Source organism: Mizuhopecten yessoensis, unplaced genomic scaffold (genome assembly GCF_002113885.1).
Source record: "Mizuhopecten yessoensis strain PY_sf001 unplaced genomic scaffold, ASM211388v2 scaffold4627, whole genome shotgun sequence".
Lineage (NCBI taxonomy): Eukaryota > Metazoa > Mollusca > Bivalvia > Pectinida > Pectinidae > Mizuhopecten > Mizuhopecten yessoensis.
The window spans coordinates 299,309-325,911 of NW_018405641.1; the positions used below are offsets into that span (position 1 = coordinate 299,309).

Genomic DNA, 26,603 nt, shown 5'->3' on the forward strand with positions numbered 1-26,603 from the left:
GTTGTATATCTATGTACTGTAAAGCGCTTTAGAGTGACCCAGTCAAGCTAGATAGGGCGCTATATTAAATGTTGTACATTACAGTACGTCTATTTCCCCAAAACCTGCAGTGGTTTTAGTTTGTATGACACAGAAGACATAAGCATATAATTCATTACGTTTCCTGGGGAATCTCTTTGGAAGTGTATTCTTCGTGTAAATTATCATTCTAAACAAGAACGTTTTCTCTTACCGCCCATCCTCACTTATCATGCGCCATTAACCGAAAATCATGTCGCATGATCCTTCCCCCACCTGTAATATAGCCTATGCGTCAAAACTATAGTTCACCTTTTTAACATTGATATGTTTTCCAAAAACAAACAAACAAAATTATGAAAACGTACGGTAATTTTCTCATAAAGTGTACATGAACATGCCAATGTACTCGAACAACCGTTGTCGCGTCACTTTTTCTAAAACAAAAAGCTTTGCATTTTTTTCAGTTTGGTTAAAATCCATATGTTTTCCTTCATAGCTTAAGTTTACTTATGTCGAAACAAAACTTAATTAATTCAATATCAAAAATTTAAGCTAACATACGATTTCTGGCGATTATCTACTGTCGCAAAATATCTTGCCAGATACGTTTCTAAACAAAACACCCAAAACACAAGCATTTATTATTGGTGAATACACGTTTTAAATATGTTGGTATATTGACTAAATGGTATCTTATATCGCATATAAATCCATTGACATCACTTCCGTAAGCATATATCAAGTATCCAGCATGAAACTCTGTATTCGTGGGTTGTCCGTTAAAATTTCAACAGATACGTGACCTGAATTTGTCTAATAAAACTATACTCATTGTTGTGGGGACTTTTTTATAGCTTACACGATAAAAAACTGAAGTATAACCTTTTTGTTCAATGTGTAAATTTTAAGCGAATACCGAGTGAATTTAATTTTGCTGGCGTAAACAGTTTTGCCGACCAGATACGTATAAACAGATACGTTCTAAATGGTTCTATAATCGTAGCTTCTAACAAAGATAATCTGGATTCTAGTTTTATTTCGTGGGATTTTGATTGGAACATATAATTAGACCTTTTACAAACTGTACTTGCATCAGCTGGTTTAGTTTTCAATGGGAATATCTCCAAATTTTAGGAAATCTAAAGGCATGAATGCATATATAATAATGGTTAATTTGTGTACGTTATTGTAGATGTTCAAATACATTTAACTACTATAAATGGATTTTAAAGGATTAATTAGTAAAACGCTTTGAAAGAAAAGGGTGGGATATGTGCGGATAAGGGATTACACCAATTGGAAAATGTTCACTTTGGTCACGTTTCTGTTTTGGTACATTATTTTCCCAGATAAAATCGACTTGGTTATGTGAGCATTTGAGATAGGTGCATATATTTGATCACAAGTGACCATTACATCGATTTAAAGTTTGTTTTAGTGATAATGTAAAGTAGCATGAGTGTAACACTTGAACAATATAATGTGTAACGTATCTGTTGGAATGGTAACGTATCTGTTCAAGTTTTGAATGGAAGTAACGAGTAAAAAAAAGTGATATGTACGCTAGCGTAAACACTTTTTGCAGTATAAGTTAAAGCCGCCTTGATGTTTGATTACGTCTGGATCTTTTGTGATGTTGTTTTCAATATAAACGTTTTTTATATAAGTTACTTGTTTAAATTGTGTGAACAGATACGTTACAAGAACAAATTATATCCTTGTTTTAAAGCAACATACCATAATGATTTTTTCTTCTGAAATATAGATCAAATTAATAGTAGTTAATCACAATAAGTGCAAATAACACACAATTTCGATTGAAGATGCTGTAAAATTTGATTTGTACATGTATCTATGGCTGGCAAGGTAGCATATACGTTACAATATGGTACTCAACTTTAAAGAGATACAGGCGAGGTAGTATCTTTGTTGTGATGCTGAAGAACGAATTTTTTGTACTGTACATATGCATTAGTCGATGAAAAAAATACTTTTCTAAAACTAAACCCGTGAAAAGTGTTCAAAAGTTTGAAGTTCAAAGAATGAAATAAATATTGTTTTTGAATGCATTGGTTTTAAATGATTTCCGTTCGAGACCAAATGCTTATTTTCATTTACGGTCAGAAAAAAGTGAAAGCATTTGTTGCAGAAATGTCTGGTTTTATGACACGGTCTATCTTGGATTCGCGAATATGGTAAATTTGAAGAAGAAAAACCTTTTGTTCTGAAGTACTGGATCACGTATCTGTTTTAGTGACAATGACCTGTTGGGAATGGACACTTCTGTTTTCAAAACTGGTGAAAAGTAAACAGAACCCTTTCGGTAAATTATCCTACACATGTTACTCTTTCGAGATAATATAACAAAATGTTACTACATATGTATTGGCGCATGATAAACGAGAATGAAGGTTATATCGAATTAGTAAAACCACATCTTCATCCTATATGATTACTCCAAAAAGTATTTTACATGTATATGTGACTTTTATATAAATACCCCTTACCTTGAGGATGTCTAGCAGTTTTTGCACGTTTTGTCTATCATCATCCTCAAACTCGCCAAGTTTTTCCATGGCGTCCGTCCACTCATTATCGTACAACTCGTTGTACTTCTCCCCCAGTTTCATGGCTCTGTTTGGGTCACTGAGGTCAGCGATAGTCGGGTTGTTGTCACTGAGCTTCGTCCCCAACTCCTTACTCAACCTGTTTATATATAAAATATATCCGATTACTTTCTTCATCCATTTGAAATATTGATATACCAGTGTCCTTACCCGATTTGTTAAAATACAAACATCTGTTTTGATGATGATTAAATTTTATTTTCTGAAACAGCGTAAATCATCGTCGGTCGTTCTCGATTTTTGTAATTTGACTATGATAAACAGTAGTGAAAACATTCATGCATAAGGAAATAAGCGACAGGTCACACATCAACATGTCATCTTTGTTAGTGTTTAAGGTAAATTATTACTAATTTCTGTTATCAAAAGTCATACCATCAATGTACATATATGAGCGAAACCGACCTATTTGCACAATCTTATAAGTATTACGTACATTGTATCTTTCTTCAACAAGTATACTTTAGGAAGCGTCACTTAACAGTAAGCGGTGTACATAAATTAGTAAATAAGAGATACTTTTTAGGATCTTTAAAGTGGCTTACAGATATTTAACAATCTTTGCTTTCGAAAAAAAGTGAGCTCTTTTTTTAAATTCCTTTTACCTTGTCAGTGCCTCGTTTTTCTCGGTCATTGCAGCAGCTATATCGATCTTAGCTTGCTTCAATGCTTCGTCTTTACTTTTTAATTCGACCATGCAATTCCTATTTTCCTTTTTGGTACGTTGCAGCTTTTCAAGCAAACTTTCGCTTTCTTTGCATTTGCTTTCCAACTTCTCGTTCTCTTCTTTCAGTCGTTCTTTTTCGTTTAACAGAGTGTTAAACTGATACTCTATGTCCTCCCTTTCACGTGTGATTGTCCCAGATGTGAGCTGTTCCATTCGCTCATTTTGAGCCTCCAGGTACTTTTCCTACAGAAAAAAAATATATGGTAAAATGCATCTGCTATGACATAACATTGAAGACAAATGATTTTTTTCGAAATATCATTGCTTTCTCTTTATTGTAAAATTCAAATGGAACAAGCTAAACAAAGGAACTAGTTTTAAACAGTACGATAAAACAAATATGTAACCTGAAGGAAATATTATAAAAAAAAAAATGAACAGATTAAATACAGAAATGATAAAAAAATAAGTATTGTTAAATATGTATTGATGATCGAATAAGTTTGATATACACAAGTATGCTAACATATGTATGGCTATAAAAGGAATGAGTAGAACAAACATGATAAAATTGGTATTTTGAAAAACTAAGATTATAAAATGTATTAAGTATCGTTAAATATGTATGATAATACTGTAACCAATACGTGAACGCGCAAGAATTATATGATAATAACTTAATAAGTATGGTAAAAGTACCCATGTATGAAAATATATAAAGCGAATGATGAGAACACGGATCCATAACTGATTCAACACGGGACAAAATATCAAATTATAATATATCTAACAACACTGGTAAATATCTGCAGCAAGTTCAAAACTGGACGAATATAATACTGTTCAAAACGATAAGAAGGCGAAATTTCAGCAGAGCGAAATAAATTTATTTACCTCCAATACCATATGTTCTTCATTTTTTGTCTTCTTCATAAGTGTTTTGTAGAGATTCAGCGCTGCACCAAGGTCAATCTTCTGAAGCTCCGAGACGACGTGAAGAACTTTTCGTAGATCGGACAGATCTCCGGAGTCCTCTGATGTGGCCGTGTGGGGTTTCCTGTCAAGCTTAGCTGCTTCTGATGTGCGACCAAGTTCAAGTCGAGATGCTTTTGAACTAAAAGTGAAAATTGGTGTGTACATTCACATTTATATAATTATTTCTAGAGTAACACAAGTATATAAATATATAAGGTACATTTATCTTCACTATTATATAATTAGCAGTGTCGCCGTTGATATAAATCATAACATGGAGTTTCGTGGTACTTTATTGCAAAAAGTTGTCGCCAAAACGTTTGACATAAAAATCTCTCGCACAACTATAGAAATGTTTTCGATTTTCTGGTATGTTCCAAAGCCTTCTAATCAGTGGCACATCAAACTTTTAAACTGTGACCTGTATCGTACATGTAGCTAATGCAATAAATGTTACACTTGATTGGTGTGTTCTCTCTTTCGATTATGGGTAGCCAGGCGTGCTGCTGTGCTCTCGGCTCTTACATATGTAGTTGATCAAAGGACAGCTTTGTGAACTTGGCTTTTACTCTATAAATTTAACCCAGTTATCCAAAGTCATATAATTTAGGCAGCAAGTTGACAGCAGTAGGTTAGTAGTAGAATTCATTGAACGCTTTAGTATTGTGTTTGAGTGCACTGTAAAAGTCTCATCAAATATATACCCCCTCACTCACCCTGAGGTCGGTCTGTCGGCATGGTTACGGCCCCTATCAAGGGATCCAGTAAACGGTTGAGCCCTTCCAGGGTACACAGCCGGGGGAGAGCCCGTAGGCTTGCTTTTAACTTTATGTTGACTACGCTCCATTCTACAAGATCACATTCAATTTCTTAATTACTTTGCAGTTCAACATTATACAAGTAACAAGCCATCATTTTTTGTGTGAATTAAATACTCTATCGTAATGCCATTTTTGAAAAGGTAACAACGCAAATTGCCACGTCCCCACTATGTACAATATACATATGTTGCCCATAGTAAATTAAATACCAAGTGGGTTTTTTCAATTTCTCGTAAAAAAAGTACAATATAATTGCAAACATAAGACGGATTTTACAACAAGTTAACGCCTCATGCAAAGTTATCGCCTTCGTAAAGAATGACGACGAAAACAACATGTGCGAGGGTCTTTATTTAAACACGGTATTACTAAATTGGAATTTCAACCTGGGTCCAGTTGTTCAAAAGGTGATGAGCTTAATCAGTAAATGACAGTGATAAGGGCAAATTCTAATTTTTGTGTATCTTTAAAACACAACTTTCCAGATATCGAATATTCAGTAGAGTAAATTTACAAACAAACTTGTTAGATTTAACCTTGTATATTGACGAAATTATAAAAGGTTGAATGATGTCGTTAAACAGTGATTAAGCTAACTACCTTTTGAACAACTGTGCCAAGATTGTCAGTTTGTTTAAGCTTAGCGGAGGCTTAGCCGTGTGCTATTTTTTATTTTATCCCGATGGCTGATATTTTTCCGGTTTCTTCACCCAGGGATGATCGATTATTTTCTCCTCCATTTTCCTATCGTAAATAAGAAGAGGTTTTAAAGGTGAACCCAATTTACCACGCCTTCATCAATGACGCATGAATCATATGAATGTCCCCAAATTGATGACGATACCCTGCATGGTTACGCTGAAAAGTAATGACGCGATGGTGACGTTTTCAGAATAATCGAGCGTGTGAGCTGCGTTTTCCCTTGGTAGGTAAAGAAAATGACCATGTAAGATAGCGTTTTCCCATGATAGAAACCAATTTTAGATTCATCTTTCTCTCAGTTCTGTGTGTGTGGGTAAGACAGTAATGTCCCATGTAATAAATGGGTTTAAGAATTTCTATCTTACATCCATTTTCATATGCGTGACGTCATCATGGGACAACAATGACGTGACGTCAGGTAATCGGGAACTTTCCGATGTCGCGATACGGAAATAGCGTCTTTTGTGGTTTCTAAGCTAATTCTGGTGATATCTTTCTATGAACCTTTATTTCTTTCATCAAATTCAATCATTAATAAAAAGTGTTGATGCATAACGTAAGAATGTAAACGTGTGATGTGAGAATGTGTTAATAATAGGTAATAACTTTTGATTAAAGGGTTGTTCAATATTCTGTCAATTTGTATAAGTGGATATACACCAATTTCCGGTTAAATATAGAACTACAGGGGGGTTGATCACAAGTAGTGAATATATTACTAAAATTCCCGGTATGGTATTTTCTGTTACAAGTAATGATTCGAGGATTCACCGAAGCTGGGTAAAATAAGATACTACTTGTGATATTGAAGTAGATCAACAGGGGACTCTTTTTACCTATGATCATATTTACTCCGTCATTGCATTTCCGAACAAGTATAGAAAATTCAACAGTAGACCAAAACATATATATCATGAACGTCAATCATGCATGTATTAATTGAATGAACGTTTTAATCAAGAATCTTAAAACGTACAGCAATGATTATCCTTATTACAATGTAACAGACTTTAGTATGGCGCGGAATTAACCTAATGCATGTCTTCATAGTCGTATCTCATAGAAATCGATATTAAATATGCAGATAAATTAGATCGTCGGTCAAACAAGTAATTTATCCGAGAAGGATTACTTCCAGAAAATAAGTATACGGTACACATGTAGGTAGCTAGGGGTTTATTTTGTTTCTATGTTTACGTTGCGTCTTTCTGGTGCACATTCCCTGACTGTACATGGCTTGTTTATCGTCTAAAGATTGGGATCTAGGGTAGGCAGTGGAATTTAATACAGATAGGGTAAACTGGACAGACTGGATTGACTTGGCTCTTGGTTTTCATTTAACACATTTATCAGGTATTTATGCCTTAATATGTTACAGCAGAATTTAAACTCAATATCCTGGTTTTGCATGTGAAAATAAGAAATGTAAAATCCTTGATAGACTACTTTCGGTTTATGTTGCTTTAACATTGCATTCCTCTTTATATACATGTAACGGCACGTACAGTACAAACAGCGCGCAATATATAACGCCCAGCATTAAACATGATATAGTTTGAATCGAAATTAATACTGTATACATGTACTTGTACCAAAATAGAGTTAAGCCTAATAATACACAACTACTATGATAACTCACCCGATGTTATGGTTAGCGTCTGTGTTGTTATGAATGTATATGTGTACTGTTTAGCACACCATTGCCGCGCGCCAGTACATATACATAAACATGAAATATCACCCACGGTTCCGATTGTGTGTTCACGTCCGAGAACATCAAACAAGGAAGTAAAAAAATCAAACCTGTACAAACATATACTACACTCTCAGAGGCAGTTTACCTGTAACAGCTGAAGTTTTAAAACGTAAAGAGTCACGTGATACTTTATTGGCTCCCGTTGTTGTTTACGGCAACCAGGCAATTTTTAATCATGTCAATGCATATGGCCCGTAGTTTGAATTTGATTTTTTTTTTCTTAGAGTAGATCTACTATTTGATTATTCTTTTGATATTTTAAGACACTCATATAAATATTACAAACATAGTTTTGACAGTTAGAAATTATATCTCTAACAGAAGTTCAAATTACAACAGAAATGTGTACACACAAAAAAAAATGTACATTTGTATAGTAGTCGTAAAAAAAGGATATATATTCAGATTACAATTTACTTGATATAGTAAAATTTCTCCAGCAATTCGAAATCCTTACAATATACCTGATATGTCATTCCTTAGATGATACTGATTTTATCATTTGTATCTAACCTGCAGGGCGGTTACACTTATGTTCGCTCAAAAATATCCTATGTGTGCCTCATTCAGTAATTATTCACCGCTCCCTTGAAGTCAAAAGCCATAGTTCCAGATAAACCACTTTCGTTTTCTTGCCTGTACATCCAATTTAAATTTGTGAAGAGGAATATCGTATTAAAGTACTTACCAGAAGCTGTACCCGTATAAAACAACTCTGCTTAAATTATATCCATAGTTTAAACAAGTTATCTACAAGCGAGCGTCCCAATACCGGGAATCCCCTATTTACTAATAATAAATAGCCAATCAAAATGCGACGTACGGACGATTTGCAGTGAACTTGAGGACGAGGCCGTGTACACACACTCATGGACCGAGAGGTCCTCCCTGTCACGATATGCTGTGAATTCTGTAGTTTGACCGTTAATGAAAATAGATTGGTAAGTTACACGAGAGTGAATCAACGCTACCTCTAGCTAGATGCCAGCCGGTAATTTGGCTGTCGTCTGTCCTTAATAGAGAGGTAAGGAAGTCTCTTTTCGATATGAATGAGGCACATTAAGGGGTTCACTTCTTTACCTGTACTACATACAATTTATAATCGATACCACTTTCATTATCCAAAAAATGGTTTGTAAGATTATTTATTTGGTTAAATACTAACAGTGTCTGTGGAACACAAACAACTGTTGTGAAATCTAAACAGGAAAAAGGAATGTGAAAATAAATTGTTTACCTTCCCATGCATTTCCCAATTTAAGTACACATGTGTAATACAAAATTTCCAATATTTGTAAAATTCTGCAATATCTGTACAAAACCAACCTGTCATGTGATGGAGGTCTGTTTCTACTCGGCGCTCGTCCAGACATGGTGGCACGAATACGCCGATAAATGCAGTCTAGATGCTGGTAAAGGGTTGGTACTTTCGGTTTGGACGAACAGGAAGTATAACCGTACAACTATTTAAACGATGACCTATATCTAATGTAACTTAACAAGGAGAGACGTCTACATCGAGGCCTGGGGGTCACAGGTACGCTCGCTCTTGTTGTAGATATTCTAATGCCACTAAATGAGGGGCTAGAGATAACAAATATTCCAGGTAAGTTGAACTTTGACACTGTCCCCCTATATACGTTTGTAACAACCATCTGACAGTTTCACAATATAGTTTTTTTTATTTGTTATATGTTCTTTACACTATAGTATTAAAACCCTTTTAAACAATTCAGCGATTCAATCCTGTATGATTGTAACATTTCACAATCTCTACTGCACCAAATGAAGACTTACTTAAGTCCGAAATTATTGTAAGTCTCAAACCTAAAACAAAGTACGTAATATACCTGTGTTTATGAATATCCACAGTTTTCTTTTAATTAAAACATATTTTATTGCAAATAAACATATTTTGCAAACGAATTCGACAAAAGTTTAAACAACTTATTAAAGTCCTCTTCGACAACAAACATGGGATTACAATACATATCACGCGATGTTAGTGCTACTAAAATATACTTTCTAGGAATGTAAATATATAATTAAAATAGACAAAAGGTAATAGACATTAAAAAGATAATATCAGATTATACAATTTACACATTCTTGTTATGGTATATATCTCCTAGGACAAAGAGGACATACAAAGTGTGAGAAGAAATGAATTCTTGCAATATTTGAGTGATCATAGTTATTTAGATTAATATCTCCATTCAGTATACGATCAATATTTACTTGACCAGGGTACCATGTCATTGACCTAAAATGTGAAAGACGGGATAGATAATATTTTGGACAAATAAAAAAGAAATGGTTCGAATCCTTACAGGGATGTCCACAATTACATATCTACAGTTTGTACACCTGGAACAAGGGGGTCGCTGAAGGAGCCCGAGGGTCGCTTGTAGATCTAGATGTACCTTTTTCACAGAGTATATATATATTATCTTCAATCTCTGATTTCACTCAGAAGGTATATAAATAGAACGTCGGGTTAACACAGATGCTAGCTGAATATAATCAATCACTTCTACAATGTATATTAAGGAAAAAAGAGAAGTTTCAATCCAAGTTTAAGATATTTGAACTGTTGCACGAGACTGTGCAAAGTGCAAGCTTCAAACATCTACACGACATGCTTCGGCACGCGGCTGACGTCCACCTCATTAATATGCCAAAAGTGACTAAATGACTGCGAAACACTTTGAAACTCGGAAATGGAGTGTGTTTTTGGAGGAAACGGAGATCATGTCTGCGGAACGAAAATACATTTTACGTGAATATAGCAGGTTTTTACAAGGATAACTTATCGATTTTTCCCACGGTACTAAGCATATTTTTGTACATCAACTAGAAATGTGGTTATTCATGCAAGAAAGTTAGGTGGCCTCGATTTTTCGGTATCGAGAGCTTTCCTCCCTTCTCATATATTACATGTGTATCGTCTTTGGGGGTGGCATTTTTTACCGAAAATTGATCTAAACCCCTTAGCTTAGGTCCAAACATAGCTGTAACATTTTCCATATCTCTGTGCTCTGTGCTGCTGTTTGTAAAATGTTTTTATTTAATTTTATAGTTTACATCGTTTCACCCTTAAAGTGGTATATTTGCTTATTTACCTCAAAATTAATCTCTTGGTTGGAGGAACAAGAAGAGTAGCCTCCCTGTACATACACACGAGAACTGCGTGCCACGCCTGGTACTATCCTGGAACTGTCATTGGCGATGTTAATTACGCCTTTATTTACCCGTAGAATGAACTAATCGAGACAGCACATATATTTAGTTAGATAGTTGATACAAATAAAATGATATGCTGTTTGTAAAGAGACAGTATGTTTGTAAAGAGACAATAACTGAATATTTTGTGTTATTAATTTCTACTGTATAAACATTTTTTCTTTTTCTCCCAAAGAATGTAAATAAACAGAGATGGCCGCCCTACATCAGAACATCAAAAAGCAGAAGCTGATGGTGGCTGCCATCGACTTCGGTACCACCTACTCCGGCTACGCATTCTCCTTTAAAGAGGACTACAAAACCAACCCCCTTCAAATCTCCATCAACCAGAACTGGATTGCAGGTTCCAGAAGTCTGGTATCCTTCAAGACTCCAACATGTATCCTGTTTGACAAATCTGAGAAATTCGTAGCATTCGGATACGCAGCAGAGGACGAATACTCGGAACTAGCTCTCGACGAAAAACATGGCGACTATTACTACTTCCGGCGGTTCAAGATGACGCTAATGGAGAAAGTTTGTTGTTTGTCATCCTTAATATTTTCATGTTTAGTAATAAATTCAGTGGTAAAACATCAAGTTTTATTATACATGTAGGTTAACCTGAAATAAATATATGAGAGAATTCAATAAATGAATGACAACACTTTATCTATAAACTTCCAAAAGACAAACAATTCTGGTGAGTCATTAAACCTAAGTCGATATGATCCCATCGAATCGAACATTTTTTTTATTATGGAAAGAAATATAAGATGTTCATTATTACTAATAAATTATCTCCATTGAACTAAACAAGCTCCAAAATGTCCTTGATTTCAGAACCTTCAAAGGAACACGTCCCTGGAATCAGAAAATGTGACCAAACAAATGGCGGCCAAGACGGTGTTCGGGGAATCAGTTAAGTACCTAAAGAACCACTTACTGAGCACACTGGACACGCGTGGCACGACAGTGGTCAACTCGGACATCCATTGGGTCCTAACTGTCCCTGCAATATGGAAGGACAATGCCAAACAGTTTATGCGGGAGGCTGCAGACTATGTGAGTCACCCTTTACGGAACTATTACTATACTATTGTCTTCCGATAATTCAGATCCCACTGCCCTTCAATAGTTAGCTTGATGTACTGAACCCATTATTACCCACAGACATGGCCCGTATTGTTGTCATCTGAACAGACATGTATACAGTCAGGCAACCAGGCCTTTACTTGTTTATCATATAAATTAATTTTCACCATTTACATTTTATTAATTATCACTGGTAGAAATTGTTCTTTTTTTTCATGTTAGGCCGGAATTAAGGGGGAACAACTCACCATCTGTCTGGAACCGGAAGCAGCTTCACTGTACTGCCAGCATCTGCCTATGGACAAGTTCAAGGGCAATGTGACTTTCAAGGGATCAACTTCAAAATACATGGTTGTAGATTTAGGAGGTAATATTGCGGTCTTATAATTACTCAATGTTCAATTTGCTAATCGAGTTGATAACAAGGTTTGTGCCCATTCGAAAAAATCACTTTACCTGTGTTGGAGATTTCCAAAAGGGACACAATTCATAAACAAGAAATAGGCTTATGGTGGAGCTTTGACGGGTCAGTTTAAATAGCACGCATTATCCAGATGTGATAGTGTTGCCATTGCTGTTTTATAACACATCCTTTTGCTTAAGAGGTGTTGTTTATGTGTTTGTGATATTTTTGTTCCCTTCTAACTGTTTTCATTTGAGTTATCTATACTGGTGTACCTGTCGTTATTCTTCATTGTCGTTTTACAAAGGAAATAATCCCATTTATCCCTATTGTATTTCTAACAAAAAGGGGAAAAGTGGACTCTCAACAATAAATCCGGAATATTATTTTTTTCCAAATATCGAAATCAGGTGGAAGCCAGCTGAATTCCACTCGATTTATCCTTCTCCTGGTACCTTCTTCGTTTATCTCTAATCTTGTTTTCTTGTTGCAGGTGGTACCGCCGACATCACGGTTCATGAGAAGCAGCTGGATGGAACGCTTAAGGAGGTACACGAGGCCAGCGGTGGTCCCTGGGGAGGCAAGTACGTGGACGAGAGGTTCACGGATCTTCTCATTGGTCTCGTCGGCCATAAGGTGATGCAAGAATTTTCTGACCAGAACAAGGCTGACGCCTTGGATATTTATCGAGAAATCGAAACTAAAAAACAAACCATAAAACCGGAAATGACAGGAAAGGTGACGGTGAAGGTCCCAGTGTCCTTGGTGGAAACATTTAAACGGCTGACAAAACAGAACATTAAAACCGTTATAGAAAAATCTAAGTATCAGGGTAGAATGACATGGACGGGCGATAAACTACGAATGGAAGCCGACTTATTCCATGAGCTATTTACTGATGGTAAGGATAAGTTATTGTCACATTTACATGAAATGTTTCAATTGAAAGACGTGGCGGAAGTAACAACAATTTTGATGGTTGGAGGATTTTCAGAATGTGAAATTCTCCAGGATGCGATGCAGAAAAAGTTCGGTTCATCCCGTAAAATCGTCATACCAGAAGATGCTGGCTTAGCGGTGTTAAAGGGAGCGGTTTTATTCGGACACAAACCACAAACGATTACTCAAAGAAAGGCCAAATATACGTACGGTATTAATATCTCACCGACGTATGACCGAACGGTTCACTCGCCAACTCGGCGAGTGACCATTGACGGGGTTGATAGGGTCAAGGACGTATTTAAGAAATACATTGGAAAATGTCAACCCCTTAGAGTCGGAGAAGCTGTCACCGGAAGACACGTGACCATCAAACGGAGCCAACGTGAAATGCTACTGAAGGTGTACGCCTCCGTTGATGCCGACCCCAAGTATGTGACGGACCGGAACTGTGAGTTTTTAGGTAAAGTTGTGGTGGAACTTCCGGATTCAGACGAGCGCTTGACTGTGGAAGTAAGCATGATCTTCGGCGAGACGGAACTGATGGTGGAGGCGAGGGAACAGACTCCAGGCCAGGTCGCTAAAACTCACCGGGCATATTTCGACTTCCTGTGAACGAAACTATCCCTTTAAATTGTGATTCGTCATCATAATCGATAATAACATAATGACAGTGGCATTGATGTACGGCCGATATGCCTCTACGAGTATCGTGGATTACATTATACTTACTTATACAGATTAAATGGTGAAAGTGCTTTCACAATCAAAACATAAATTTTAAAAGATTTTATAAATCAGCTTTTTCTGTTTGCATTTACAATTTGATTTCACGACTGTTTTAAGAGATGAATTGGTTAACCTCGTACTTGTAAACGGCAAACTAAATGGTGATAACTCCTTTTGACTCTTTTGTCAAAGGAAGCTATTGGTTTGTAATAAATATATAGCATTTTGAAATCGGGGTTTGTATTTCTTATAATAATCTAGATATTCTTTACCTTAACAATTAGGAGTATCAACCCCTTTTGGGACACAACTTGATATTTACATACAATAGGTTACTATCATCTTTATTTTCTCCTTTTATACATTTGACCTCTATTGTAAATTAACCTTTGTCAGGAGTATAACCTTCTACTTAAAAATTCTAGTAATACGGAACTTGGTATCGCAATACATTGACATATCATTTGATAACGATAATAGTGAACATGTTCATTCATGATTGCGCGTCTTATTTACACAAGAACTCGGTATAAATTTGTATGTACAAGCACTTAAAATCGTAAACCCATGCTCTTTCCCAATAGACATTTTAACATGCTTTTAAGTAATTTTTAAGTTTTCTAACAAAACTAACAACACATGAACCATTTTGATGTGTTGTCACTCGTTCCATTGCTTTGGATTGAACATGTTTATGTCCTAGAAGTCTGAAGTGATTTGCCCTGTCAGGCTGTTGTGTTGGAAGTATATGATCTGTAAATATGAAGTATTTTATATCTAACAGAATAAACCATATCTACACGTAACAGTCCTTCAGTTCCATTGCATAAAAATGCGTGAGACAAAACGATTTTCTAAAAACATGGTCAATGGTCACCCATCATGAATTTATAACAAGGAAATGTTGATAAATAATAAACTCATTCACCCCTGAAGACACATTTAAACTCTTTCAATTCAAATGTTAGAATAGTTAATTATGAAATTTCAGGGGTGAATGAGTAAACCCCTCCACGATACAATAAAATCCTGGCTGCTCTCTTCAGTAATTCGGTTCTACATAATGATCAGTTGCCGAAAATCGTATCCGTATCTTTGAAACGTTTATGCATGATAGTTAAGCGATCTACAAAATGAGGCAAAAATATACAGATTAGACTTTCGATAACCGCTCCAGTGAGTTTTGTATGTCCGTACGATTCAATGGAATATTTCTATCTTTTAACATATATTTTGTCAAGTTCAGGGGGGGGGAGGAGTAATAGACTGAATTACAAAGTATCTCTTCTCAAAGTTCCTGGTAGTGTTAATACGGTTAGTTGTCAAACAGAATTAATCCAATGTCCGCATCATCGATGTTACAGAGACGGAGAGTCACATTGTAAGTAAAATGTATTTCATTCTGCAGCATAACTGTGATCCAAAATTAATTTAAATACAAAAACAGGTATAAAATGTATAGCAAACAAACCAGGGGGTCGTATCATATATGATCTCGCTTTTAGATGACATTTGGGATTGCTATCGGTAGCCTGGCAATGTGTTTTATCACAGTTATATTCTACATGTACCTAGCTATTAGATAAGGGGTGGGGGGGTCTTAACTTAAAATAGCAAGTGTTATCAATAGTTGTGTTTTTGTGGACAGGCAGTCATTAAAGGTACGTGTACTGATAAACATGGGTAACTATACTGTTCGCCGAAAGGTCATATTGTCTATTTGTTAAACCAAAACAATTGCTTTCATCGATAATTTAACGGATACTAACAAATACCTATCCAATTAATAGCAATCAAGAAAACCACCCTTCACACTAAAAGATGAGGTTGAGGCGAGAAGGCGATTTTTTTATTCATTTTTTAATTTGTTAATTGTTCTTTTTTAAGTCTTGACAAAACAATTGTTGGTCCTGTGCCAGAACAGGCGATCAACATTTGTATCATTCGGAGGGTATTTCGCATTTAGTTCATGCGGTTTATGTTTTTTCACGTTGATAATGCAGAAATCAATTCCAGGTAATATATTTTGCTATGGATTCTGTGGGGCTTCAATATGTCGTCATTATTTCCCCCCAGATATCAGTTACTCTGATCAACCTTTACCGTTACTGTTATCGATTGATGTTTATTCACGCGCGTTTATCTATACATATACACTTCTGTGAAGAGAAACGGACAGGTATTGTTCATTGACATGTTTACACACGTACATGTATGTTAAGTAGGAAATAGAACACATGCTTACCTGCATCCATTTGTTACACTGTAGTATCCGTTAAATTATCGATGAAACCATTGTTTTGGTTTTACAAATAGACAATATGACCTTTCGGCGAACGGTATAGTTACCCATGTTTATTAAAGATACGTAATTTCAATATATCTAAGAAATCGATAGATTTTTTTTTATATTTGCAGACTTATATTTTTATTTTTATTTCGATCTTAGATGCTTTTATTTTCATTATTTAAACTCTTATATTCCTTTTTTAATCAAAAGCTGAGTGCTCGTAATGTCTCGTAGTCTTGGCTTCTACCTTTTGTTACTTTTACTATGGAATAATTAGGTCATCACCATTACTATAACACATGAATACATAAATATAAATCAATATGTTTATGTCACCTCAGGAGTTTCCCCAACTAAGTAATAAAAATCGAAAGTCCTTGCCATGGTGTAAAAAACGGAGTTCTCCCCTTTTCCATAAATTTGGATCAAGTGTACAGGCAATAACATCACGTGATCTTTTGTGGAATTTCCGGTGATCGAGGTACACACATGTGTATCAGTCTGTAGCCACAGTGGTGTGTATCGCCAGGTAAGTACAGACTATATTACTACAGCCACAGTGGTGTGTATCGCCAGGTAAGTACGGACTATATTACTACAAAGCTTATTAATTACTCGTACATTTGCTACAGATAATTGTTTTCTTAAAAAAATATGACATTATAGTCTTGTATATATTCAACGTGTAGTTTTATTGAGAAAGTGAAAGTAGAATGTACAATGTGATATACACATTTTCTAGTAATCAGTAATTAGTTGCTTCAGTGTAAACACTATAACAGTGCAATAATACGCCGACTATGGTGCATCTCTCGGCGTTGTCAATACTTCTGTACCACACAGACATTGTGATTTAAATAGAAAACATTGTATTATATTTCTCATAATGGTACACAACTCGCAGATTAAGCACTGATATACACGTAGATAAGACCATTTAGTTTAAGTCAGTGTGCATATACAAAGAAATAGCACAGATCTGCAGATCTTTTGGCAGATATAGATAATATATATGAACATGCCATATCTTTTAAAGGTTTTAAATAAAACACATCATATTTGTATGAATAATAGTAGATAGTTTATTTTACTATATTGCTTGACATTCGCAAGTATCGTATTTTACCAATTAAAAAAAATAGATATTTCATTTAATAAAAAATATCAGTATTGCTATTCGCTGCGTAAGTAACTGTTATATATGATAATCTTAAGCGTAGTATTACTATACATACATGTGCATATATGCACATGTATTTATAGAAATATATTTCAATTCGTTTGAGTCCTTAAACTTTATTATTACTGCAATGATTTAAACAATGTGTCTGGGCTGCTTTACCTTATCTATTTTATTTCAATGATATAGTTTTATTATTTACTTTAACGTCCTGATTAAGTTACAATATATAGTGCAAATTTTCAAGTAGCACTATACAAGTAAGCCCAAAAAAATAGAACAGTGCATTAGGTCTGTCATTATTCTTTCATAAAAGAGCCCAATGACCTCGTATTATATTGTCTGGTATTGTCAGATGCCGCCACTGTGTGTGTGTAACCTGATCTAGGGTTGTTATGTCTTTGTTCGTTATGATGAATCTCCGTCTCGCTGATTTAATGCCATTCTTCTCAGTCTTGGTAACAATGGATTTCATTATAAACAAGAAAAAAACTAAAAAGTTAAATGTCAAAATAATATATTCAAATAGTTTTGTAACGCAACAATTTCTCATAGAAAGTCAAACCGTGTTAAAATTGTTCCACTCCTGCAGAAAATGTCAGCATGGGTATTGGGTAATGTGATCTGCAATTCGTTATGCTGTCTGAATCAATGTCTCTACCTCCATCCATCTCCATCTAGGGAAAGGCAAACAGTGAATACATTTTACTGCACGGTAGGGTCATTTGGTAGACTGGCCCCCGTCTCTAGAATATTGAATTATTTAGAAAAAACTATAACTCTAATAATTTTGAAAACTAAGGGGAGATAAGCTATAGCAGTAAAATGCAGCTGAGAAATTCTTCATAAAAACTTAGAGGCTGGTAGCCAGTCTAGGTCATTTGGCTGACTTGTGGCTTTCTAGTGTTAAACCAAAGGTGAAAAAAACCTAAAAGCCTTGTCTAAAGTGTTTGGGAAAAAATGAAGTCGTTATTCATTGTCATTAATACACAATATGTTTAATGCAAAAAGGCTGCCCGTCAAGCGTGCTATTCCGACATATATTCTCTTAAGGTCTTTTTTATAGTATTTTCTTTTTAAGTCGAGTTAAAGTCTTCTTTTACCATATGCCGTCTACTCAAAGAATATAACTGACAATTTTGGATCAATATTCTAGTGTCTGAGTATACCAGAGTTCCAGGCAGAGGACATGAGTCTGTAATTGTCTTTCTTTGTTTTTTTTTGAGTTTCAATGTTCAGGGGCCTGTTCGTTTATGCGGAACAACCGGTTTGACCGTTTATAAATGTAACAATTTCGGGTATAAATCCTGACGGACCTGCAAATGTTTATGCGGGCCTTGCAAGGCTTTGTTAAGGCTCGCCTGAATGCAGCATCAGATGACTAGTTCCGACCTTATGTAATAAACGAACAACTGTGGTCCGACCGGTTTGGCCGTTTAAACGAAAACGGCCCAGGCAAACAAATTAACACAATGCATCGCGTTCATTAGTACTAGTTGGACCGAGGTTTAATGTAAAAAGTACTTGTTCTGTCATAACTACAATGTGTCCAAGGTTTATCTAGAATACATTAGCCGACAACAATACCTTCTTAATTTCAAAGTGACAAAGCAAGTATGGAACATAAGACATACAAAAACTGACAGAAAAACATAAACATTCTTTAAAAAGAGGTGTAAGAAGTCGCTACATGCACTGAAGACCACAGATGTTTTAACTACTTTACACAGACAAACGTATGTAAAACGTAGAAACATGGTAACTAGTATGTGCAATTAGTGCGAATAAACCTTAACATAGCATAATCTCCGACAATCAACTCCAGTACGTGAACAACATTTGCTAGTTAACGACAAAAAAACCTACATCAAACTCGAAATTTCGCCCAGGTGGGAAATCGTGCTTTGTGATAAACAATGCAGGGTGAGTAATAATGCAGGGTGAGTAATTGTGCAGAGTGAGAAATCGTGCAGGGTGAAAATGGTGTAGAGTGAGAAATCTTGTAGGGTGAGAAATGGTGTAGAGTGAGAAATCGTGCAGAAATCGTGCAGGGTGAGAAATCGTGCAGAGTAAGAAATCGTGCAGGGTGAGAAATGGTATCATGACTAATTTCATTGAAGGAACTTTCATATACTTGTTCACCACAGATAACACCAAGTATGGCATGTCCTGAGACCATAGATAAACAGGAAACCAGAAAAACTGACCTAGTTGTGGCATTGGACTTCGGGACAACTTATTCCGGATATGCCTACTCTTTTCGAAACCAATTTGAGTCCAACAGCTTGGACGTGACTCTGAACCCTGCGTGGACCACTACCACGGACGGATTGCTGTCTAAAAAGACGCCAACGTCACTCTTGCTTAATCCGAAAGGGGAGTTGTATGCATTCGGAACCAAAGCAGACGACAAGTTTGCGGAATTAGCATGTGAAGACGAGCATCGGGACTGGTACTACTTCCGGAGATTTAAGATGAAACTGCACTCAAAAAAGGTAAACAAAAGTTCCGATAATATCAAAACTAATTTGTTTCTCGTTTAAAATACAGCAAGCTTTAACTCGTACCGAAATAATGTACTCTCAATAACTTTATGTTGCAGAAAAAGATGCATAGAAGAATAAGATATCACATTAACATAAAGTTTTCTATGAAAGAAAATCTAATCAAAACTTGGTTTGGAGTAAATGTAAAGTAAGGAATACTTTAATATTGAAGCTATTGGTTTGTTACCAGGAGGTAAAAAGAGGTCTTAAGATGAAAGACGAACTTGGAAAGCCAATGTTAGCCTCCACCGTCTTTAGTTTGGCTATTCGGGGTTTGAAAGACCACTGTCTAGAAACCCTAAAGGCCCACGAAGCGTTCAATCCGGACTCCACTCACATTGTCTGGGTCCTCACCGTGCCTGCGATATGGAGAGATTCGGCGAAGCAGTTCATGCGCGAGGCAGCCGTGGAGGTGGGTGAGATGCAGCACCACTAAACTAACTGCCGAATAGAGCAGCATAGGAAATACTTTGTCATACTGTCTATATCGTTACTCCATTTGGCTTGAACGCATTACTGTACAACTGAAAGGCGTTCCATATTTGAAAGTTAATTCTTCTTTGTCCCTTTATTACTGATTAAAGTTCACACAATTTGTACCTGGTAGGTCATGAAACTCATCAGTTGGAATTGCCCGAATGAAACAACATAACATTGCGACCAGCTTAGTTGTTTTTAATGCCATAGTAATGTGACGTCACTATTCCATCGTCTTATTGGTATTGACATTGCTAGTCATTGTATGTTATGCATGCGACTTCAGGAAGTGAATCAAACATTAACATGGGAAAATTGATTGTAATCTTTTCAGAAAATATAATTTGCCCAAAAAGAAAAAAACTGAGTATGTATAGAATGTAATACCAAACATGTCTTTATTTGACTTCTCACCTAATTCTCGTGTATTACGGAGAATTACAGGTCCAATTGCTCGTTGATGTATTCGTTCGAATTAAAAACGGAGACGTTAGATGTATTTTCTTCTTTAATCCAGTTAGGAGGAAGAATACGAAAACATATCTCTGTCATTAAAATTTAAACTTCAGTTGGTTATTGCATTCGCTAAAAACGATTTAACTTATTAAATTGTGAATACAGTACTTACGTAACCCTATGTCTAAACTCACAGGCAGGGATCAACGGCCATGACCTCGTTTTAGCACTGGAACCGGAAGCTGCTTCAGTATTTTGCCAGCTGCTACCAATTGAAAAACTTCACACTAACAGAAAGGAGCGCTTCAGTGTGAGTCGTACCGGCGCCGTCTTCATGGTGGTCGATTTGGGAGGTAAGTATAGTTTACTTAAGGATTGAATCCTGTTTTATTGAGGTTTATTGGGTATACACCTCAATAGGTCCTGAGACAAATTTGCAGTTCATATTGAATTTGTCAAGACCCATTGAGGTTAATACCTAGTCCTAGCATCACCAATGAGTCCTAGTCCTAGCAGTATCAATGAGTCCTAGTCCTAGCAGTATCAATGAGTCCTAGTCCTAGCAGTATCGATGAGTCCTAGTCCTAGCAGTATCGATGAGTCCTAGTCCTAGCAGTATCGATGATTCCTAATCCTAGCAGTATCGATGAGTCCTAGTCCTAGCACCACCGTTCCTAGAAGGACAAAACAGCTGTATGAAGCAGTGTAATTCCGTTTTTGCATATTGTATCTATAAGTAAACTTTGAAGATCAATCACTTGTGTGTGTGTGTTACATTCATGTTATAAACGTTAATACAATTAACTACTATACATTCCAAATGCCTTTTAAATTTCTACATGAAACTTATTTAACCATGCTGTTGTAGGCGGGACTGCTGATATCACGGTACAACGCCGCGAGAACGACGGTACCCTGTGTGAGATGTATGCAGCAACCGGAGGCCCTTGGGGCGGAGTGGGCGTCGATCGGCAATTCATGATTTTCATAACGAAACTGATGGGACCGGATGTGATGACACGCTTCTCCAAGGAAAACTCGGAAGACCTGATGGACATGTACAGATGTCTGGAGACCTGTAAGCGGACCATCCGTCCAGAAAGTACAGGAAATGTCACAATTGATATCCCTGGCACTCTTACGGATATTTACAAAGACGTTTTCGACGAACGGTTTGGTTCAAACTTCCCTGAAGAATTTGAAAAAAGAATAAAATTTAATCACGGTAAACTAAAAGTCGATGTCCAGATTATAAAGGACTGTTTTACTTTCGTTATCGACGAAATCATAAAACATGTAAAAGATATTTTGTCAGAACCAAGCTGCTCAGGAATCAAAAGCATTCTGATGGTAGGGGGCTTTGCTGACTCTGACATGGTGTCCTCTGCCATGGTGAACGCTTTCAAAAACTGTCGAATTGTCATTCCACAGGATTCTGAGACCGTCGTCCTCTGCGGCGCAGTGATATATGGTCACTCCCCAGGAACTATTTCTACTCGCGTCGTTAGATATACGTACGGTGTTAGTTATATGGTTGACTTCGAGCAAAATCAACATCCTGATGCTAAAAAAGTAGTGAAAGAAGGCGAAGCTCCAAAATGTAAAGACCTGTTTGAGATCTTTGTACAAATGGGGTCGCCTGTCAAAACTGGGGAGGCGATATCAAAAGTGTACAGTCCTGCCCGAAATGACTCGAAAATAATGGTTATTAAGGTGTACGCCTCAAGTAAAAAAGACCCTGAATTCGTAACGGACGAAGGGTGTTGGCGACTGGGGAAGTTGGTTGTGGATCTACCAGACTCAAACAAAAACTCCAATCTAGAGATACATGAGCGCATGATCTTCGGAGAGACGGAGCTCCGGGTTGAAGCAGTGGAACCGGTGTCCGGTAAAACCTTCTCGGCGCGGTTTGACTTCCTCTGACGTGATGGATTTCCTGTAGTAACAGTAGTGACCACAGGCAACCGTTCACTTTAAAGCTTATCGTTGCAAATTCATCTCAAGTGACACTCACTTAAACATTATATACATAATGTGACTTATGTACATGTATCAGATTGCATTATCCTTAACACTATCCGAAGTCTTGGATGCTGGCAAAGGCACGAACCAATCGCAAATGATGAACAAAATACCTTGCGCGATGTGACTAAGATTTAATCGGCTCTTACATAGGATGAAGGGTAAACTGCTAGCAGCATTCAGGTGGTTGGTAAAATACTCACAATTTTACTTAAATGGTGTCGTTTTTATATTGCTGTTGAGTACAAATCCTAATAGAGCGATAAGCCATATAAAGGAATTTCCAGTTTAACGAGTTTGAACATACGGTACACTGGATATAAATAGCTGAATCATATCTTCAGTGGAAAAGGGGTTAAGAATAAGACATATATGCTGTAGTCGTTCATCAACTGAAACAGCACGAGAGTATTTTGTGTTCTATGTACTTCAATGAAATTGTAATGACTTTTTAAACCGTTCTATCTGTTAAAATAGTCTATCAATTTGAAGACCGTTCTTTTTACAAACATTACAGTAACATGTTTGACCCTTCTGTCTATATAAGCTTTGAAATAGCGTGTTAGGCTGATTTGTTCAGCCCTTACACATCCTGTATTTCTTTTAAGTCTGTTACTATGACTCGCAAAACGTGTTAATAAAGAGTTGTTCACCCATTCCCCGATATTTTAAAATAAATTAAGAGACAAGAATTTCCGTTCATTTCTTTCTCATAATTTTTTTTTTTTTTTAAATCATTATAGACCAGACTTTCAGAAATGTATCAAGCGTTTTTCCCGTCACTGTTTCAACCTTTGATATTAAATCAATACAGTTGTGTCTTTGATCATATTGATTTTCGAGTTTTGCTCAGGAAAATTTACAAGTGCGTCTTTAACATGTTGTATATCGTGAAATATATGAGATTTTTGGTAAACAACTCTTATTCAACATGTCTTCCGATACCTAGTTACACAAGTTCTGAGAACTAGGCGGGTGTTTGAGCGGTGTAGGAGCAGTTTCGATGTGTAACGGTCTCTAAACATTACTATATACGGAGAGGATCTGATATATAGGCCTTCACCGATACCTGGAATTAACTTACTGCAAGCTTGACTGCACCAGACACACATTGTGTATACACAAACACACATGTTAAGTAACTCTGGGTACATCTCTGAAATATGATACTGTCACAACGTCAAAGTGTAACCATTACAGGTTTTAACCCTGCTTGTTCTGTACAGGGTTACATGTATGGAGTAAAATCATAAAAGGGTCACGAGACGAATCATCTTAAGAAGCAATTTGTATCATATTTGTGTTGAGGCTCTTTAAGGTTTACAACCCATAAACTTCAACAGAACAGGATTCAATCCTTCTATGCATTCATTGATTTGTTATTTTGTAATTTTTTTTTCATAATGTTATAGATATCGTTGGTACATTTTACCTAGCGTGTGACGTCATCACCGTATGGAAAGTAGCTACTTAGTATTAACAATATCAAAAAAACATGTTAAGCATGTGTATTTTAATTATATACTTCTGACAACTTATTGAAAATAAACTATAAATGGAACTTCTGTTACCTTGCTGACGTATTTATAAGTTTATCGAAAGATAAGATGTAAATATTAATGTTTACCTCACTCCAGTTATTGTAATATTAAATTGACTAACTAATATAATGTGTATTTTATATCTGCTAGTTAATATGTTTATCACTGAAAGGTTTACCTTTTCACGTGATCAATAATCAGAAGAATAGTCCTATAAAAAGGTTTTTGTTATTTCAAATATTACAACATTGTACCTTTCAAATCAACCCTGTAATGTGTTCACAAAGTTTGGATTTATTTTGTATTGTACTTGCTTTGTTTTTGGTTTGTTTTAATACACTGTACATGTATTATCCCGTGTTAGAGTATTATATTTGGGCTCATATCAGTTGCATGGCTTGTGATGTATTGTTGTTGTTATAGTATAGATCATTCAAAAACGCTTCTTGACAAACTCCCTTTCGGTGACATTCAATAAGACCGTTGATGTATATTGTGACTTCCGGAACGAATAACATCATCATCAACTCAGCATCTGATATCCGGCAAAAGGACGGCTCGGTCGCCGACGAGAAGCAAACCATTTCAGTTGGGTGTGACTTGTAAAAAAAGACAGCACCTTCCAAGTAGGGTCTAACTAGAAGTGATACTCCGATCTTCACTCTGGTGACAAGTTAAATACACCTGAAATATACATGTGTTTGTTTTTTAGTGATGTTTTGTTCTATTTATATTTTCATGAACAACTTTGAGATGAGTTTGAACTGGTGTGCTGTGTAGATAAAAAAAAACTTCTAAGAAAACACTACATACTTATTTAACGAAAATGCGCTTGAATGTTTATGGGACACGTATGTTATAGCCGTTCAACAAGTTCACCCCTACCTTTATTTTAATTGCTAGGACCAATAATAACAATGACAATTTCCAAGTTCAATATAATAGCACGTAATTGCAATAACGCTATCGGCTCTTCTGTCCATAAACAATAGGAAAAAATATCCTAGACCGTTCTGTCTGTCGAAACAATAATATAGCCCATACAAACAATAGCATTTTAGACCGTTTCAGCTATATAATCAATACAAATATACTTTTACATCACTCTTTTTTGTGGACTGTACAGTGTTAACTCTGGCCTTAAAGGCAAACTTGAATGTAAAATACACCACCTGTAAGAGGTTTGGTAAGCTACTATTGATCAAACTCTTGTCCGATACTTGGAAACACGTGTTCCGGGAACAAGACTGGGTGTTTGCGCTGGGTAGGAGCTAGAAGCCTCGATACATAATAGGTTTCTACGACAGCTAAATACATGTATGGGATCAGCTATGTAGGAGCCGTCACCGATACCGGGGGACTTACTGCAAGCTTTGCTGCACTAGACACACGCTAACACAAACACACATGTGTGACAATTCTAGGTAACACCCTTGTGATATCGTGAAATATGATATGGGTTACAATGTGAACGTGTAATCATTGCATTGTAATGTGGGCTATCTCACTTACTCCAGTTCTTGTGATAATGCATTAAAAAGTATGTTTATCACTGGAAGTTGATATGTTTACCGCTAAAAGGGTTAATATTTCGCAATGATAAATAGTTAGAGGAATACCTCCTCTTAATAGCTTTCCTTAAACTCTATAATGTGTTCACATTGTTTTGGTATATTTTGTTTGTACATGTTTTGGTTTATTAAAATAACATTTCATCCTGCATGAAGGCATTGCATTATCAATACCCCAGGAGTACACATATGCAGTTTTGTTTTTTAATTTGTAACATACATAGTTGTATAATCCCTGTATCAACTATCACTTTAAAAAAGAAGATATTTTCCACCTACTCTACATACACTACATGTGTATGTGTGGAGCGTAACTTCTGGAGTTTGGAGGATGGATCAAAGACAAATAGGCATACAAAGTGAACGATGAGTAGACAATTGACGTCTACATAGACTTGATAGAAAGTAGGGAAGACAATATCATACGTCTGATATAGCGTCCAACGTTGTTCTACTGCCTACAGCGTGAACGTAATGGGTAGTTAAAGGTACGTAGCCAGCAGACTCAATGAAGTATAACTTGCCTGTTAGGCCAAATACAAATATAACTGTGTTTCCCGTTT

General features: G+C 36.2%; 3 protein-coding genes across 9 annotated transcripts; 2 read left to right on the plus strand and 1 right to left on the minus strand.

Annotated features, from left to right (window-relative positions):
• Positions 1-6: 6 nt before the first annotated feature.
• Positions 7-8,976, minus strand: LOC110449493 (mitotic spindle assembly checkpoint protein MAD1-like). Of its 4 annotated transcripts, none has more exons than XM_021496383.1 (5): positions 8,896-8,976; positions 5,007-5,138; positions 4,210-4,429; positions 3,254-3,558; positions 7-2,727 (listed from the first exon to the last, which is right to left on the minus strand). In XM_021496383.1, the coding sequence occupies exons 1-5, from the start codon at positions 8,940-8,942 to the stop codon at positions 2,466-2,468; spliced, it is 966 nt and encodes a 321-aa protein (XP_021352058.1). In that variant the 5' UTR covers positions 8,943-8,976; the 3' UTR covers positions 7-2,465. The 4 variants fall into 4 exon arrangements, with proteins under 4 accessions (XP_021352058.1, XP_021352061.1, XP_021352062.1 ...); XM_021496386.1 differs by lacking the exon at positions 8,896-8,976 and adding an exon at positions 8,258-8,362; XM_021496387.1 differs by lacking the exon at positions 8,896-8,976 and adding an exon at positions 8,034-8,124.
• LOC110449492 (heat shock 70 kDa protein 12A-like) lies at positions 8,399-14,183 on the plus strand. 3 transcript variants are annotated; one of them, XM_021496380.1, is made up of 5 exons: positions 8,399-8,510; positions 10,988-11,328; positions 11,635-11,856; positions 12,109-12,253; positions 12,783-14,183. In XM_021496380.1, exons 2-5 carry the CDS (start codon positions 11,005-11,007, stop codon positions 13,841-13,843), a joined length of 1,752 nt encoding a protein of 583 aa, XP_021352055.1. In that variant the 5' UTR covers positions 8,399-8,510; positions 10,988-11,004; the 3' UTR covers positions 13,844-14,183. The 3 variants fall into 3 exon arrangements, with proteins under 3 accessions (XP_021352055.1, XP_021352056.1, XP_021352057.1); XM_021496381.1 differs by lacking the exon at positions 8,399-8,510 and adding an exon at positions 8,527-8,593; XM_021496382.1 differs by lacking the exon at positions 8,399-8,510 and adding an exon at positions 9,093-9,175.
• Positions 14,184-16,622: 2,439 nt separating this feature from the next.
• Positions 16,623-24,318, plus strand: LOC110449494 (heat shock 70 kDa protein 12B-like). 2 transcript variants are annotated; one of them, XM_021496389.1, is made up of 5 exons: positions 16,623-16,776; positions 19,575-19,922; positions 20,164-20,385; positions 21,103-21,259; positions 21,775-24,318. In XM_021496389.1, the coding sequence occupies exons 2-5, from the start codon at positions 19,587-19,589 to the stop codon at positions 22,827-22,829; spliced, it is 1,770 nt and encodes a 589-aa protein (XP_021352064.1). In that variant the 5' UTR covers positions 16,623-16,776; positions 19,575-19,586; the 3' UTR covers positions 22,830-24,318. The 2 variants fall into 2 exon arrangements, with proteins under 2 accessions (XP_021352064.1, XP_021352063.1); XM_021496388.1 differs by having other exon boundaries at positions 16,624-16,823.
• The last annotated feature ends 2,285 nt before the right edge of the window (positions 24,319-26,603 follow it).